General features: G+C 41.0%; 2 protein-coding genes across 2 annotated transcripts in view; both read left to right on the top strand.

Annotated features, from left to right (window-relative positions):
- sv2a (synaptic vesicle glycoprotein 2A) overlaps positions 1 to 11,000 on the top strand; it is a 68,426-nt gene extending 57,426 nt beyond the window's left edge. Inside the window, exons 8-13 of the mRNA XM_036946294.2 lie at positions 2,836 to 2,924; positions 3,314 to 3,478; positions 3,736 to 3,869; positions 5,231 to 5,437; positions 5,888 to 6,047; positions 6,744 to 11,000. Coding sequence (XP_036802189.1) covers positions 2,836 to 2,924; positions 3,314 to 3,478; positions 3,736 to 3,869; positions 5,231 to 5,437; positions 5,888 to 6,047; positions 6,744 to 6,927 — 939 coding nt within the window. The 3' untranslated portion in view covers positions 6,928 to 11,000. The remainder of the gene's footprint in view (positions 1 to 2,835; positions 2,925 to 3,313; positions 3,479 to 3,735; positions 3,870 to 5,230; positions 5,438 to 5,887; positions 6,048 to 6,743) is intronic.
- Positions 11,001 to 11,293: 293 nt separating this feature from the next.
- Positions 11,294 to 12,918, top strand: bola1 (bolA family member 1). The gene is made up of 2 exons (XM_021559550.3): positions 11,294 to 11,363; positions 11,942 to 12,918. Exon 2 carries the CDS (start codon positions 11,979 to 11,981, stop codon positions 12,429 to 12,431), a length of 453 nt encoding a protein of 150 aa, XP_021415225.2. The 5' UTR covers positions 11,294 to 11,363; positions 11,942 to 11,978; the 3' UTR covers positions 12,432 to 12,918.
- Positions 12,919 to 13,224: the final 306 nt, after the last annotated feature.

Below are 13,224 nucleotides of genomic sequence, written 5' to 3'. Positions count from 1 at the left end.
CCTGTTCAACCAGGTAACATACTCGACCTTAATAACCTGTTCAACCAGGTAACATACTCTACCTTAATAACCTGTTCAACCAGGTAACATACTCTACCTTAACCTGTTCAACCAGGTAACATACTCTACCTTAACCTGTTCAACCAGGTAACATACTCTACCTTAACCTGTTCAACCAGGTAACATACTCAACCTTAATAACCTGTTCAACCAGGTAACATACTCTACCTTAACCTGTTCAACCAGGTAACATACTCTACCTTAACCTGTTCAACCAGGTAACATACTCTACCTTAACCTGTTCAACCAGGTAACATACTCAACCTTAATAACCTGTTCAACCAGGTAACATACTCTACCTTAACCTGTTCAACCAGGTAACATACTCTACCTTAACCTGTTCAACCAGGTAACATACTCTACCTTAACCTGTTCAACCAGGTAGCATACTCTACCTTAACCTGTTCAACCAGGTAACATACTCTACCTTAATAACCTGTTCAACCAGGTAGCATACTCTACCTTAACCTGTTCAACCAGGTAACATACTCTACCTTAACCTGTTCAACCAGGTAACATACTCTACCTTAACCTGTTCAACCAGGTAACATACTCTACCTTAACCTGTTCAACCTGGTAACATACTCTACCTTACCCTGTTCAACCAGGTAACATACTCGACCTTAATAACCTGTTCAACCTGGTAACATACTCGACCTTAATAACCTGTTCAACCAGGTAACATACTCTACCTTAACCTGTTCAACCAGGTAACATACTCTACCTTAACCTGTTCAACCAGGTAACATACTCTACCTTAACCTGTTCAACCAGGTAACATACTCAACCTTAATAACCTGTTCAACCAGGTAACATACTCTACCTTAACCTGTTCAACCAGGTAACATACTCTACCTTAACCTGTTCAACCAGGTAACATACTCTACCTTAACCTGTTCAACCAGGTAACATACTCAACCTTAATAACCTGTTCAACCAGGTAACATACTCTACCTTAACCTGTTCAACCAGGTAACATACTCTACCTTAATAACCTGTTCAACCAGGTAGCATACTCTACCTTAACCTGTTCAACCAGGTAACATACTCTACCTTAATAACCTGTTCAACCAGGTAGCATACTCTACCTTAATAACCTGTTCAACCAGGTAACATACTCGACCTTAATAACCTGTTCAACCAGGTAACATACTCTACCTTAATAACCTGTTCAACCAGGTAACATACTCTACCTTAACCTGTTCAACCAGGTAACATACTCTACCTTAACCTGTTCAACCAGGTAACATACTCTACCTTAACCTGTTCAACCAGGTAACATACTCAACCTTAATAACCTGTTCAACCAGGTAACATACTCTACCTTAACCTGTTCAACCAGGTAACATACTCTACCTTAACCTGTTCAACCAGGTAACATACTCTACCTTAACCTGTTCAACCAGGTAACATACTCTACCTTAACCTGTTCAACCAGGTAGCATACTCTACCTTAACCTGTTCAACCAGGTAACATACTCTACCTTAATAACCTGTTCAACCAGGTAGCATACTCTACCTTAACCTGTTCAACCAGGTAACATACTCTACCTTAACCTGTTCAACCAGGTAACATACTCTACCTTAACCTGTTCAACCAGGTAGCATACTCTACCTTAACCTGTTCAACCAGGTAACATACTCTACCTTAATAACCTGTTCAACCAGGTAGCATACTCTACCTTAATAACCTGTTCAACCAGGTAACATACTCAACCTTAATAACCTGTTCAACCAGGTAACATACTCTACCTTAATAACCTGTTCAACCAGGTAACATACTCTACCTTAATAACCTGTTCAACCAGGTAACATAGGATCATACTGGTAATCAACAGCTAAACCAGAGACGAATATAATGTTTCACTTGCTCTCCTAAGGATCTTTGGACAACTGGGGCTAAATTGAGTGAGTAGTTTAACAAGAATGGGATTATTATTATTATTATTATTATTATTAGAAGGATTATCCATCCTTCTACATTTTGAATGCTCACCATTGGTCTAACGAAAAGGTGTTATATTCTAGCTCAATCTAAATAGCATCTGTATACCAAAACAATATATTTTATTGTCACATACACCAGATAGGTGCAGTGAAATGTGTTGTTTTACAGGGTCAGCTATGGTAGTACAGCTCCCATGGAGCAAATTAGGGTTAAGTACCTTGCTCAAGGGCAGATCAACAGATGTTTTTACCTTGTTGGCTCAGGTATTCAAACCAGCGACCTTTCTGTGACTGGCCCAACGCTCTAACCGCTAGGCTACCTTCCACCTATAGTCTCTCATACTTCCCTGAATGACAATCACCACTGCTATTACTGTCAAAGAGAATGGAGTAGGTTTATGTTTATATGCTCTTAACTACAGAGTGAAAGACTGGAACGATTGTTTGTATATCAGCCCCCGTTGTTTATAAAGTGCCTGTGTACAGAGATTCCCTAGCTATATTTACTAGCTGTGTTTACTAGCTGTGTTTACTAGCTGTGTTTACTGTTGGCTTGTGTGGAACGTGGAACTTTATGTTCTTTTAATGCTGTTGTAGATTGTAGAAGACTTCCTTTGAGATATATTGTTTGTGTGTGTGTGTGTGTGTGTGTGTGTGTGTGTGTGTGTGTGTGTGTGTGTGTGTGTGTGTGTGTGTGTGTGTGTGTGTGTGTGTGTGTGTGTGTGTGTGTGTGTCTCTGTGTGTGTGTGTGTGTGTGTGTGTGTGTGTGTGTGTGTGTGTGTGTGTGTGTGTGTGTGTGTGTCTGTGTGTGTGTGAACCTCCCTGTAGGTGTGGAGCAACTTCCTGGCCATATTCTCTCCCGAGTACCGTCGCACCACTCTCATGATGATGGCTGTGTGGTTCTCTATGTCGTTCAGGTAAAGTCAAGCTCCCAAAACTGTTTTCAGATAATATCCAGCCAAAGTCAGATCCGCATAGAAGGAATTAATGGTATAATAAATTAACTTGATTTCTTGTTTAGATTTTTTGATTATTTGTGTACTAGTATTGTATTCGCGAGGCATTCTGCTGCACTGTTGGGGCTAGTAACATAAGCATTTCACTGCACCTGCTATAACACCTGCAAATCTGCGAATGTAACCAACACACTTTGATTAGATGTTGTCTGTCTCAAGTGAAAATGTAGTTTTACATTACTGATATTGATGATGTAGTTAGTGTCCTATCCCTTCTAAGTGGATTATGTTAAGTATATCATCATGATCCCTACGTCTGTCTTAACATCCATCTCCCTTCTCTCCCTCAGTTACTATGGGCTGACGGTGTGGTTCCCTGACATGATCAAGTATCTCCAGAAGCAGGAGTACTCCTCGCGCACCAAGGTCTTCATCAAGGAGAAGGTGGAGCACGTCACCTTCAACTTCACCCTGGAGAACCAGGTGCACCGCAACGGAGAGTACTTCAACAACAAGTAGGTCCCCCTTTCCCTCTTCCTTCATCAGCGTTGTCATGGGAACACAGCAGGGTACCAAGCCATTCATACAGTAAATAGGTCAAGGGTCTATCAGTCAATCTGATGTTAAAACAAACTCTTTCTCTGTCTCTCACACTCTCTCTCTCTCTGTCCCGATCTCTCTCTCTCTCTGTCCCGATCTCTCTCTCTCTGTCTCTCACACTCTCTCTCTCTCCCGATCTCTCTCTCTCTCTGTCTCTCTATCTCTCCGTCAGGTTTATGAATCTGAAGATGAAGTCCATGGTGTTTGAGGATTCTCTGTTTGAGGAGTGCTACTTTGAAGACATCACCTCCAGCAACACCTTCTTCAAGAACTGCACCTTTATTGCTACCCTCTTCTACAACACAGGTCTGCTGATGAGAGTGTTGTATCAGTGTTTGTTGGAATTACAAGTTGTGTGTGTCTTGTTTTGGGGGTTTCCTTCATTAACTCATCGAAGTACTGTAATCTCAATCGTGTTAGTGGCTTCTGTGTTTGATTGACAGAGAAAATACAATTGTCTACCATATTTTGTCTACGGAGCTAAAAATGTCTCATGTTGTTCATATAGATCTTATGCATTTCTTACTAAGGTGTTCAACCTCTCTTATAGAAGCAGAGCCAGAAACAGAGCAGAGAATCAGCTCCAATTATATGCTTCACACAAGACAAAATGGCTCAATTACCGTCACTCTACTCCCTGGCCCTGTAACATAATGTAGCAATGCCGACAGAGAGAGGTATCCTAGCAACACAGCCCCAAATCCTATTTTACTTCAGCCTGCATATTACATAACTGTCAGTCATCTCAAACTGAATGATAGATTTTTCCAGAACAAAAAGCAGCCTGCACAAGAAGATGATTCATCTGTATGGCTGATGACAAAAGATGGGTAATATTGATGAGCTTGAAGTCCTCTCGATCCAGCGGCAGAATCCAATTTCATCTCTGACATTACACACTCAACGATAGGAACCTACTATCAGCCAAACACAAGCCTATAATGGCTTAGCCTCTCTCTCTCTCTCTCTTTCTCTCTCTATTTCTTTCTCTCTCTCTCTCTCTCTCTCTCTCTCTCTCTCTCTCTCTCTCTCAAGATGTTATCAGAGCATACGATAGGGACTATCTAAACGCCTCCCTCTCGTTCTGTTAGGTGTTTGTCCATCATTAGACTAGTCAAGCAATCACTCTGCTGCTATCAGTGCCATGCAGGAGCTACTCATTTGAATTTGAGTTAGAAACTAATTTCACTGCTTTTGCTTTAGTTCTTAATCCCTCTGTGATTTCCCACTAAGAGCTAGAAGCTGCTAGATTGTTGCCATAGTGCAGAATGTTAACCCACTATGGGAACAACCACATGATGGATTTATGCTGAGAAGTACAGCAGAGCAAAACCTAGAGATTGGAGGTCAGAGGTTAGGCCTGGACACTATGGACAAACTGTTCTCTTATGTACAGTAGAATAAAGAATTCAGTATTATGAATGTATTTTATTGAGTTACTCATTGAATAGGCCCTAGATATGTGAACCTTAGCCCCAGTTCATATTCTGTTGTTCATCCGTTAGAATGACTGTGGTTTATTGTACTGTGTTCATATGAAATAGCTGACATTAAAGATCCGAGCATTACAGAATGCATTAAAGTCTATCCCTACATTGAATCTATTTAACCACAATTCTCATCAATACACCCCTCTCCCCCCTCGCCCCTCCTTCTCTCCCCTGCAGATCTGTTCAAGTACAGGCTGATCAACAGCAAACTGGTCAACAGCACCTTCCTGCACAACAAGGAGGGCTGCATGCTTAGCGACTTCAGCGACGAGAACAGTGCCTACATGATTTACTTTGTCAGCTTCCTGGGCACCCTGGCCGTGTTGCCTGGCAACATTGTGTCGGCGCTGCTCATGGACAAGATTGGACGGCTGAGGATGTTGGGTAATAGAGCGAGGAGTGGCACAGTGTCGTCACGGCTACAATCGTGTCATTTGATTTTGTACCGTACTGTTGGTGCATGTCTTCGACACATAGAGATCACTAGCGGACCAAACTAATGCACAGTACACTGTATCCTGATCCAGTTATCACTTTGTTTTCTATTCTTTTTAAAAACGTTTTTTAATTTCCCACTAAGAGCTAGAAAACAAAATGTTGTCTGTTAAAAACCTATGGTAGATTGGGCAGAATTTCCTGTCTCACAACGGCCAAAATGGATTCAGCAAGAATAGCAGGCATATTAAATGACATATTCATAGATTCACTCATTTTCCCTCTCTTCTTCTCTCTTTCTCCCCTTTCCCCCTCCCTCTCTCTACCCCTCCTTACCCCACATCTCCCTCCCTTTCCCTTCCTCCCCATCTCTTTCCCTCCTCTCCTCTCGCTCTCCAGCGGGCTCCAGTGTGATCTCTTGTGTCAGCTGTTTCTTCCTGTCGTTCGGCAACAGCGAGTCGGCCATGATCGCTCTGCTCTGTCTGTTCGGGGGCATCAGCATCGCCTCCTGGAACGCCCTGGACGTGCTGACGGTGGAGCTCTACCCCTCTGACAAGAGGTAGGAAACCCCAACCAGAGAGCCACACCAAAACCTTGGCACTGTGGAAGGTTGTAGCTTCCAGGGTTTACTGGCAAAAGTGGTGCCTTGATGTGATTGGCTACACTAGATGGAGGCAAATGGAGGAAGTAGTACTGTGTAAGAGCATTGGTGGTAGTGGTGTGTGAGACTGGGTGGGAATCCTTACTGCCACCCCATGGCTGAGTGAACACTGCACTGCCTCAACCAACCTATACTAAAAAATCCTGTATATCCCAGTAAACTGGGTTGACTGAAACATTTCTGGCCATTTCAAAACTCTGAGATCTCATCATAGCAGACTGGCTGTTCATTATTATTAATGGAGTTCTAGCCCTGAATGCTGATTGGCTGGCAGCCGTGGTATATCAGACCGTATACCATGGGTATGACAAAACATGTATTTTTTACTGCTCTAATTATGTCGGTAACCAGTTTATAAAAGCAATAAGGCACCTCAGGGGTTTGTGGTAAATGGTCAATATACCACACCCCCCATGCCTCATTGCTTAATAATATCTGACCATGATTAAATATTATTTTCCAATTTCAGAAAGAGTAGTAGCGCTCCCTATCTGGCTGAACAGTCCTCCTGCAGGTGTCACATTATGAGTTCAATCTGAGACTGTTTGAATAGAGGTCATTATGGAACTGACTGATCTTCCTCTCTCCTCCCAGATGCACAGCGTTTGGCTTTCTAAACGCCCTCTGTAAGCTGGCAGCCGTGTTGGGCATCAGCATCTTCACCTCTTTCGTGGGCATTACCAAGGCTGTGCCCATCCTGTTTGCCTCCGGGGCGCTTGCAGCGGGCAGCTTCCTGGCGTTCAAGCTGCCGGAGACACGGGGCCAGGTGCTGCAATAATGTGGCCACACCCCTAGGGGGCAACGTGGGGGGCCGGAATGAGTAAGCCACACTGTGAACAACAAGCAGCCCAAGAAACCCCTAAACTCTGCCCTGTACGCCCCATTGAAGTCACAGCCTATTCACAGGAATTAGTTCAATGCAGATGCTGCACAGATCTACTAAGTTGTAAATATTGTGGATTGCCTGATATTGGATGTACTGTTTAGATAGACACATCTCTATACTACTAAGATCTGTGGAACTGTGCTGCCGCTGCTTGACATTGATCCCCATGAATATGCTGTGAGTTGGTCGAGGAAGGGAAGTGCAACCAAACTCTGCCCCTAGACCAACAGAAGCTGTTCCAACTTTAATGCTTGTTCAGTGCAATCTTAATCACTGAGTGTATGTGTTTAGGAGGGTTGAGGAACTAGTTTAGATGCAGGTCCCCAAAATGAAGACAGATTTATGGGGTTATGGGGTAGGGACATGGGGTCTAGTTTATGAGCCATGCCAATAGCCCGTAATAGAAATGACCACTAGCCATCCGATCTGTATTCAGACCAATTTCTCCGATAAGCTCAGCTCACTTCCCATCTACATGTGTCTACATTGTTATGGGAGAACGTCAGTCAAAAATGATGCGTTATGCCTTGATTTGAACCATTTTTGACTTAATGGGTCAACCAGAACATTTCGTTAAACCAAGGCCTCTCCTCATTATCACACCTTCCAAGGTCTTGTGTTTATTTTATGTACAAAATAACTGCCATTTTATAGATGCTAGAACATTCCAGGTTTACTTTTCATTATGGTTTGAATGAGACTGTTGACAAAAGTGATCTGTTGAGCTTTTCCCCTTTAAAACATTCTTTCTAGCCGTTCTTATCTCAGTCAATCATAAACGGCTGCTCAAATCAATCCTTCAAATCTCAATTTCTGACTGTGTTGAAATTTGTTCAGCCCATATTGTTCTCCATGTACATTTTAGAACAACACTTTTGTTCAAACATTCCACGTTTAAAGCACAAATGTTTGCGGATGCAAATATGACTCTTGTCACAACTTGTTACAGTAGTTATTACTATTGTCACGTTTTAAACAAACGTTTAAAATCCCACAGTTCAATCGGCATTCTTGCTTCATATATCCTGTAGTAAGAAATGCCTTCTTTGTTCCATCTGTCTTAGGCATTATGTTTTACTCTTACAAAATGTGTTTTTGGAAAGTGGTATGCATTTAACTAAGTATGTAAGTGAATTCATGGACAGTTTGCTAGAAAGATAGAACACGATATGAAAGTGGCATTGAAGTGTATCATGTTACTGTAGATCAATAAGTCAGATGTTAGATGTTATATCCATGTCCTTTTCACGAGAGAAATCACACTGCCTTTGATATCATTCGGCTGTTCTAACATTGACCTTGGATTTCTGGAACATTCTCGCATCCCTTAAACACATCAAACCATTTTAATGTGCTCAACTGAAACATCCGTTTTCATTTTTTGTGTGATATTTCCATACAGGAAGTAGATGTTAAAAGTGAAGTGAAAATCTTCAAAATAATGAAGTTGAAAATAAGACACAAAGGTATGGAAAGGATATACTAAACTTCAGTGAAACATTGTGATATATTTTCAGTAGATTTCAATTGATATTTGTTTTGAGTTTGAAAGACATTTAGATATATTTACTTTTGGTGCAATATATGTGTTTCAAAAGAGACTATAGTGGGAAGCACATATATGCACTGTCATTAAACACTAACATGTACGTCATAGCCCATATCTTATTCTGAGCATAATTCTGATATGGGTGTGAGAATGTGCTTGTTTGCCTGTGCACGATTGAACTTTGACCTGCAATATTGATGACTCTTTTGTGGATTCTTGATAGCTTGTTTATTAGTTGTTTTATTCGATACTCGGAGTATGATTAACTGATGTGGCGATACAAGTAAAAGCTGCTTCATTGATCGGATGATCAAAACGAGAATTAAAACTCAATGAGAAGGAGAACATTATTGGATGCTATTGGATGCTATTGGGAAACATTTCACCGAGCATTGAAATAGAAGTAGTATAACTTTCCTTTGATTTCCACCCTTGAAGCTTAGAACATCATGATAAATGGGTACATTTAACATGTTACACACCTCCGCTGAGGTTTTTTTTATCATACATGATAGACTAGGACTAAACACACTGCTAAGGGCAGTGTCCTCATGGGATATTTGATCCATAGATTTCCTGTACATTGGTTTGGTACCAAAACACATTTCCCATTTCCCTTATAGCTAGCACATTGATCAAGTGTGGTATGTTCACAATTGCATGTTACAAAGAATCAAGCAGAGAAAAGCAACAAGCACTGATTCAGCCACAAAGGAAATTATCATAAACTGCCATTTTTTAGGATAGCAGCCATATGTAGACTTAACAGCATTCTAGATAAAGACCAATCCATTGCACTAGCTGTACATGCACAGTTGTTAATGCCTTGCATTCTTCAAAAGACCAAAACCTTTGTGACATAAAATATATCAGTAGCTAGCACATGAAGGGTAACAGAAGGTGACGTAGGCACACCAACTGCTTTACAAGTGACCACTTTAAGACAGTAGCCAAATGATTCATTGGTACCAAATGAGTCACGCATGCAGTTGTGAACAGCGCACAAAATAATCAGTATACGTTGATTTACAGTTGTCGCAGTTGACTATTTATTGACATAGCAACCTCTCACTTTACTTGATGTTTACATGACCATAAACTAGCATATTCCACACAATTGACATGCATTAGTCTACACACCCAAACCTTTCACTGATGGTTTAGTGACTGCCGATCTATAAGTGTGCCATGAGTAACTTCTCATTTATTATTGCCAAATATTTTTGTATGTCTTAAGTTTATACTATGTCATTAAAAAAACTGGAATATAGATTTAAATATGTAAATTAAAATACATGAAATATAACATAGATCATTAATACATATTATAGGTCTTTATAACCTTTGACTCCTTGAACATATTCCTGTAGTAGGGGGAGCAGTTTTTATAAACTGATCTGGGACGTGGATGGCCAGTCTGTCGGAAAGTACATTTGTTAACAATTCCTCTAAGTAGCAGAGTAATCTTAAAAGATTCCATTTGTTATTGAAGAATCAGCCTCAGCATTGCAGCATGTGTCTGATCTGTGTTTCCATATCCTATCTGTATGTTGTCCTAATTATACCGCCCATGAAATGATAAACAAGGATGTCAATATTATTGTTGTATAGTACGAGATGGAACGCTGTGAAATGCTCAACTATCTATTTACTCTCTCAGTGAACCAGTTCAGGATATTTTAAGTCAAGATTGTTTCTAGTACCTATAGTTGCATATTTTCAATTCTGTTACAGGGTTTTTTTGTATTCTTAACTTGTTGCTTGGTCAACAGTCAATCATGAGTGCAAAAACGTAATTATAGCAATAAGTGTTCGATTATTTGTCTTTTATCTCTCCCCAAAACACTACTGGGAAATTAAGCACATTATATGCTGGGCCTTTTCCACTGAAATGCTGTGTGTTGGCTTCTACTAAATGGGACTGAATGGCTAATATTTACTTCTAAAACTACCCCTAGGTCTTTGGAGGCTTTTGTCAATAAGAATATATTGTGATTAATTCATGTAACAGAGAATTTATCACTGTCATTGTACTGTGCTGTAGAATCTGTAGTTGTTTGTATGTAAGTATAGATCATAGTATTAGGAATTACAATACTCTATACATGTGGAACCATAAATAAAATACAAAGGACAAAAAAACTGAAGTGTAAATGACAGAATACTATTATATGTTGTCTTTGATTTTGTGTATTTTGTAAATGAGAATGGAATATAAGTAAATACATCAAAATAAATACTACTGGTTATGAAGAATACTTAAATGTTACAACGTCATGATTCTGTTATAAAGTTTGTGTGTGAGATTTTTTCTTATCTTTTGTCTATGTTTATTTATTTGCACTGTTGTGCACTTGACATTTTCAGAACTGCAATGGATAGCAAAGAAAAATAAACTACTGTCCTAATGATGAAACACTTGTAATTATTTAATTTACCGAATTGATCATCAATGATATAATGGATTTCTTGACTTCTGTGCCTAGGGGTCAGAACAGCATCCCACTGGGAACAGATGTCAATCCAACGTCTTATTCCACGTTGGTTCAATGTAATTTCACCAACAGGCATGATAGCTCATTTAGAAAAAAATGTACTTTGCAACAAACCTCCACCAGTAATAGATTTACTAGCCTACAAAGACTACAATTTACTGCTGAAATATGAGTCCCAGGCCGTCTACAAAGACTACAATTCAAACAAAGACTACAAGTCCCAGGCAGTCCAAAGCAGGCAGCACTTCCTGTGTACGTTGGAAAACTGAGGACACTGTGAAAAGGTAGGTAGCTAATACATGTATTACAACTCACTTTGGGTTATTACAGCTTTGATCATTTATTAATAACAACCCAAACTAGCTAAGGTACTATTCGAGGCTACGAAATGCAGTCAATATGGCGGTGATTACTGCAAGAAGCTTGCTAGCCAGTTAGATAACGTTAGCTAGCTAACGTAGCTAGCTATAGTATGTTGTGAAAGAAATTAGCAAACGTCGTTGCGCAGCATTGCATTTTCATGTATCTAAAGAACATAGATGTTGTAGCTATAGCTAACAGATACTGTAGCTATGTAAAGCAGAGTCTGCTGTAAAATAGCTAGCTTAACAGCAGATAGCGAGCTACTGAATGTAAGCTACAAAATGGTTCCAAAAGGGTTATTCGGCTGCCCCCATAGGATAACCATTTTTGGTTCCAGGTAGTGCCCTATTTGGTTCCAGGTAGAGAGCCCTTTTAGGTTCCATGTAGAACCCTTTCCACAGACGGGACAGCCAAAGAACCCTTTTAGGTTCTAGATAGCACCTTTTTTTTCTAAGATTGTAACTTCTGAACCTGAAGAGAGACCACTTCTTCATTGCAGGCTTTCTACAGTCGTCGACTTCCCCAAAATCCTCTGAATGCTGCCCAGTGTTCTCCGCTGTGCCAGTCCAATCTCCACCACCCTCGCCTTCACCAGGCCCTTAGCCCACTTCAGACCCCACATGGCTCCTGATCCCAACCGGCCCGTGGAGGGGGCCATACGGACCAAGCTCACCCAGCAGTTGGAGCCAGAACACCTGGAAGTCCACAATGAGAGCCACATGCACGCCGTGCCCCCTGGATCCGAGTCCCACTTCAGAGTCCTGGTGGTCAGCCCACGCTTCGACGGCCTCTCCCTGCTACAGCGCCACCGCCTTGTCAACGAGACCCTAGCCGAGGAGCTGAAGAGCTGTGTCCACGCGCTGGCCATCCAGGCCAAGACACCCCTGCAGTGGGGCAGCAACCCCAGCATAGCCAAGAGCCCACCCTGCATGGGAGGATCCAAGGGGGACCACACGGTGGAGGAGAAACTCAAGGCTGGACGGGACTGACCAGCAAAACTCAGCAGTCATCAACCCTGGTTCTAGAGAGTAACAGCCTGTGCGGGCTTTGGTTCCAGCACTAACTCATCTATTAAAATGTGTTGTCTGTTCAATACCTTGATAAGTTTAATCAGGTCTGGAACAAAAGCCTGAACGCCCCATATGCCTGCAGTTGAAGAGGGTGTCAATTAACATTGTTGTAAACTAGTGTGATATCATTTCAATACTGCTTGAGAGATTGTTTCTAAATGAGCAACATCGCTTCGGTCTCTTGGCAGTTTAATTCAAGAAGAGTTTGGTTTTAGATTAGACTCCTGCATTTTAGTGGCCATCACTAAAATGAAGTGCACGAAGAAGTGAAGTGCACGAAGTCGAGACAGAATAAAGAATATGTTTTCTCAAGGTGCATTGGGGCAGTTTTGTGGTTAGCATTATTTCCCCCCCCCCCCCCCAAAGGGCTTGGGTGTCTGCTAATAAAAATACATATTTGATGACATTTTGCTTGTAATGTTTTTGTTTTGCATGCTACCTTTGAATACACATCTACAATATAGGTTTTAAAACGTGCTGTGTTTTGATTTGGAAACGGAACACTAAGTGTAGTACTTGTGGTACCACGTGAGGGCAGTATGTGCAAATGTTCTGTTGATGTGAAGTACAGAGTTTGACGGAATGATGACACATGGCTTCGTTATTTTCCTATGACACTGCCTTTCATCAATTCTTCAATACGGTAATTATTCAATCCAATACTTTTTATTTCATTTCTCACCATAACAAAATGCCAGTGTTATAGCAACAG

Source organism: Oncorhynchus mykiss, chromosome 2 (genome assembly GCF_057628025.1).
Source record: "Oncorhynchus mykiss isolate SJ-2025 chromosome 2, ASM5762802v1, whole genome shotgun sequence".
Lineage (NCBI taxonomy): Eukaryota > Metazoa > Chordata > Actinopteri > Salmoniformes > Salmonidae > Oncorhynchus > Oncorhynchus mykiss.
The sequence above is the reverse complement of the archived record's forward strand: the minus strand, read 5'-3'. Positions and strand labels throughout refer to the sequence as shown.

Bases quoted from the DNA above. Each gene is read 5' to 3' on its own strand.
- bola1 (XM_021559550.3), top strand. From the start codon at position 11,979: ATGCTGCCCAGTGTTCTCCGCTGTGCCAGTCCAATCTCCACCACCCTC.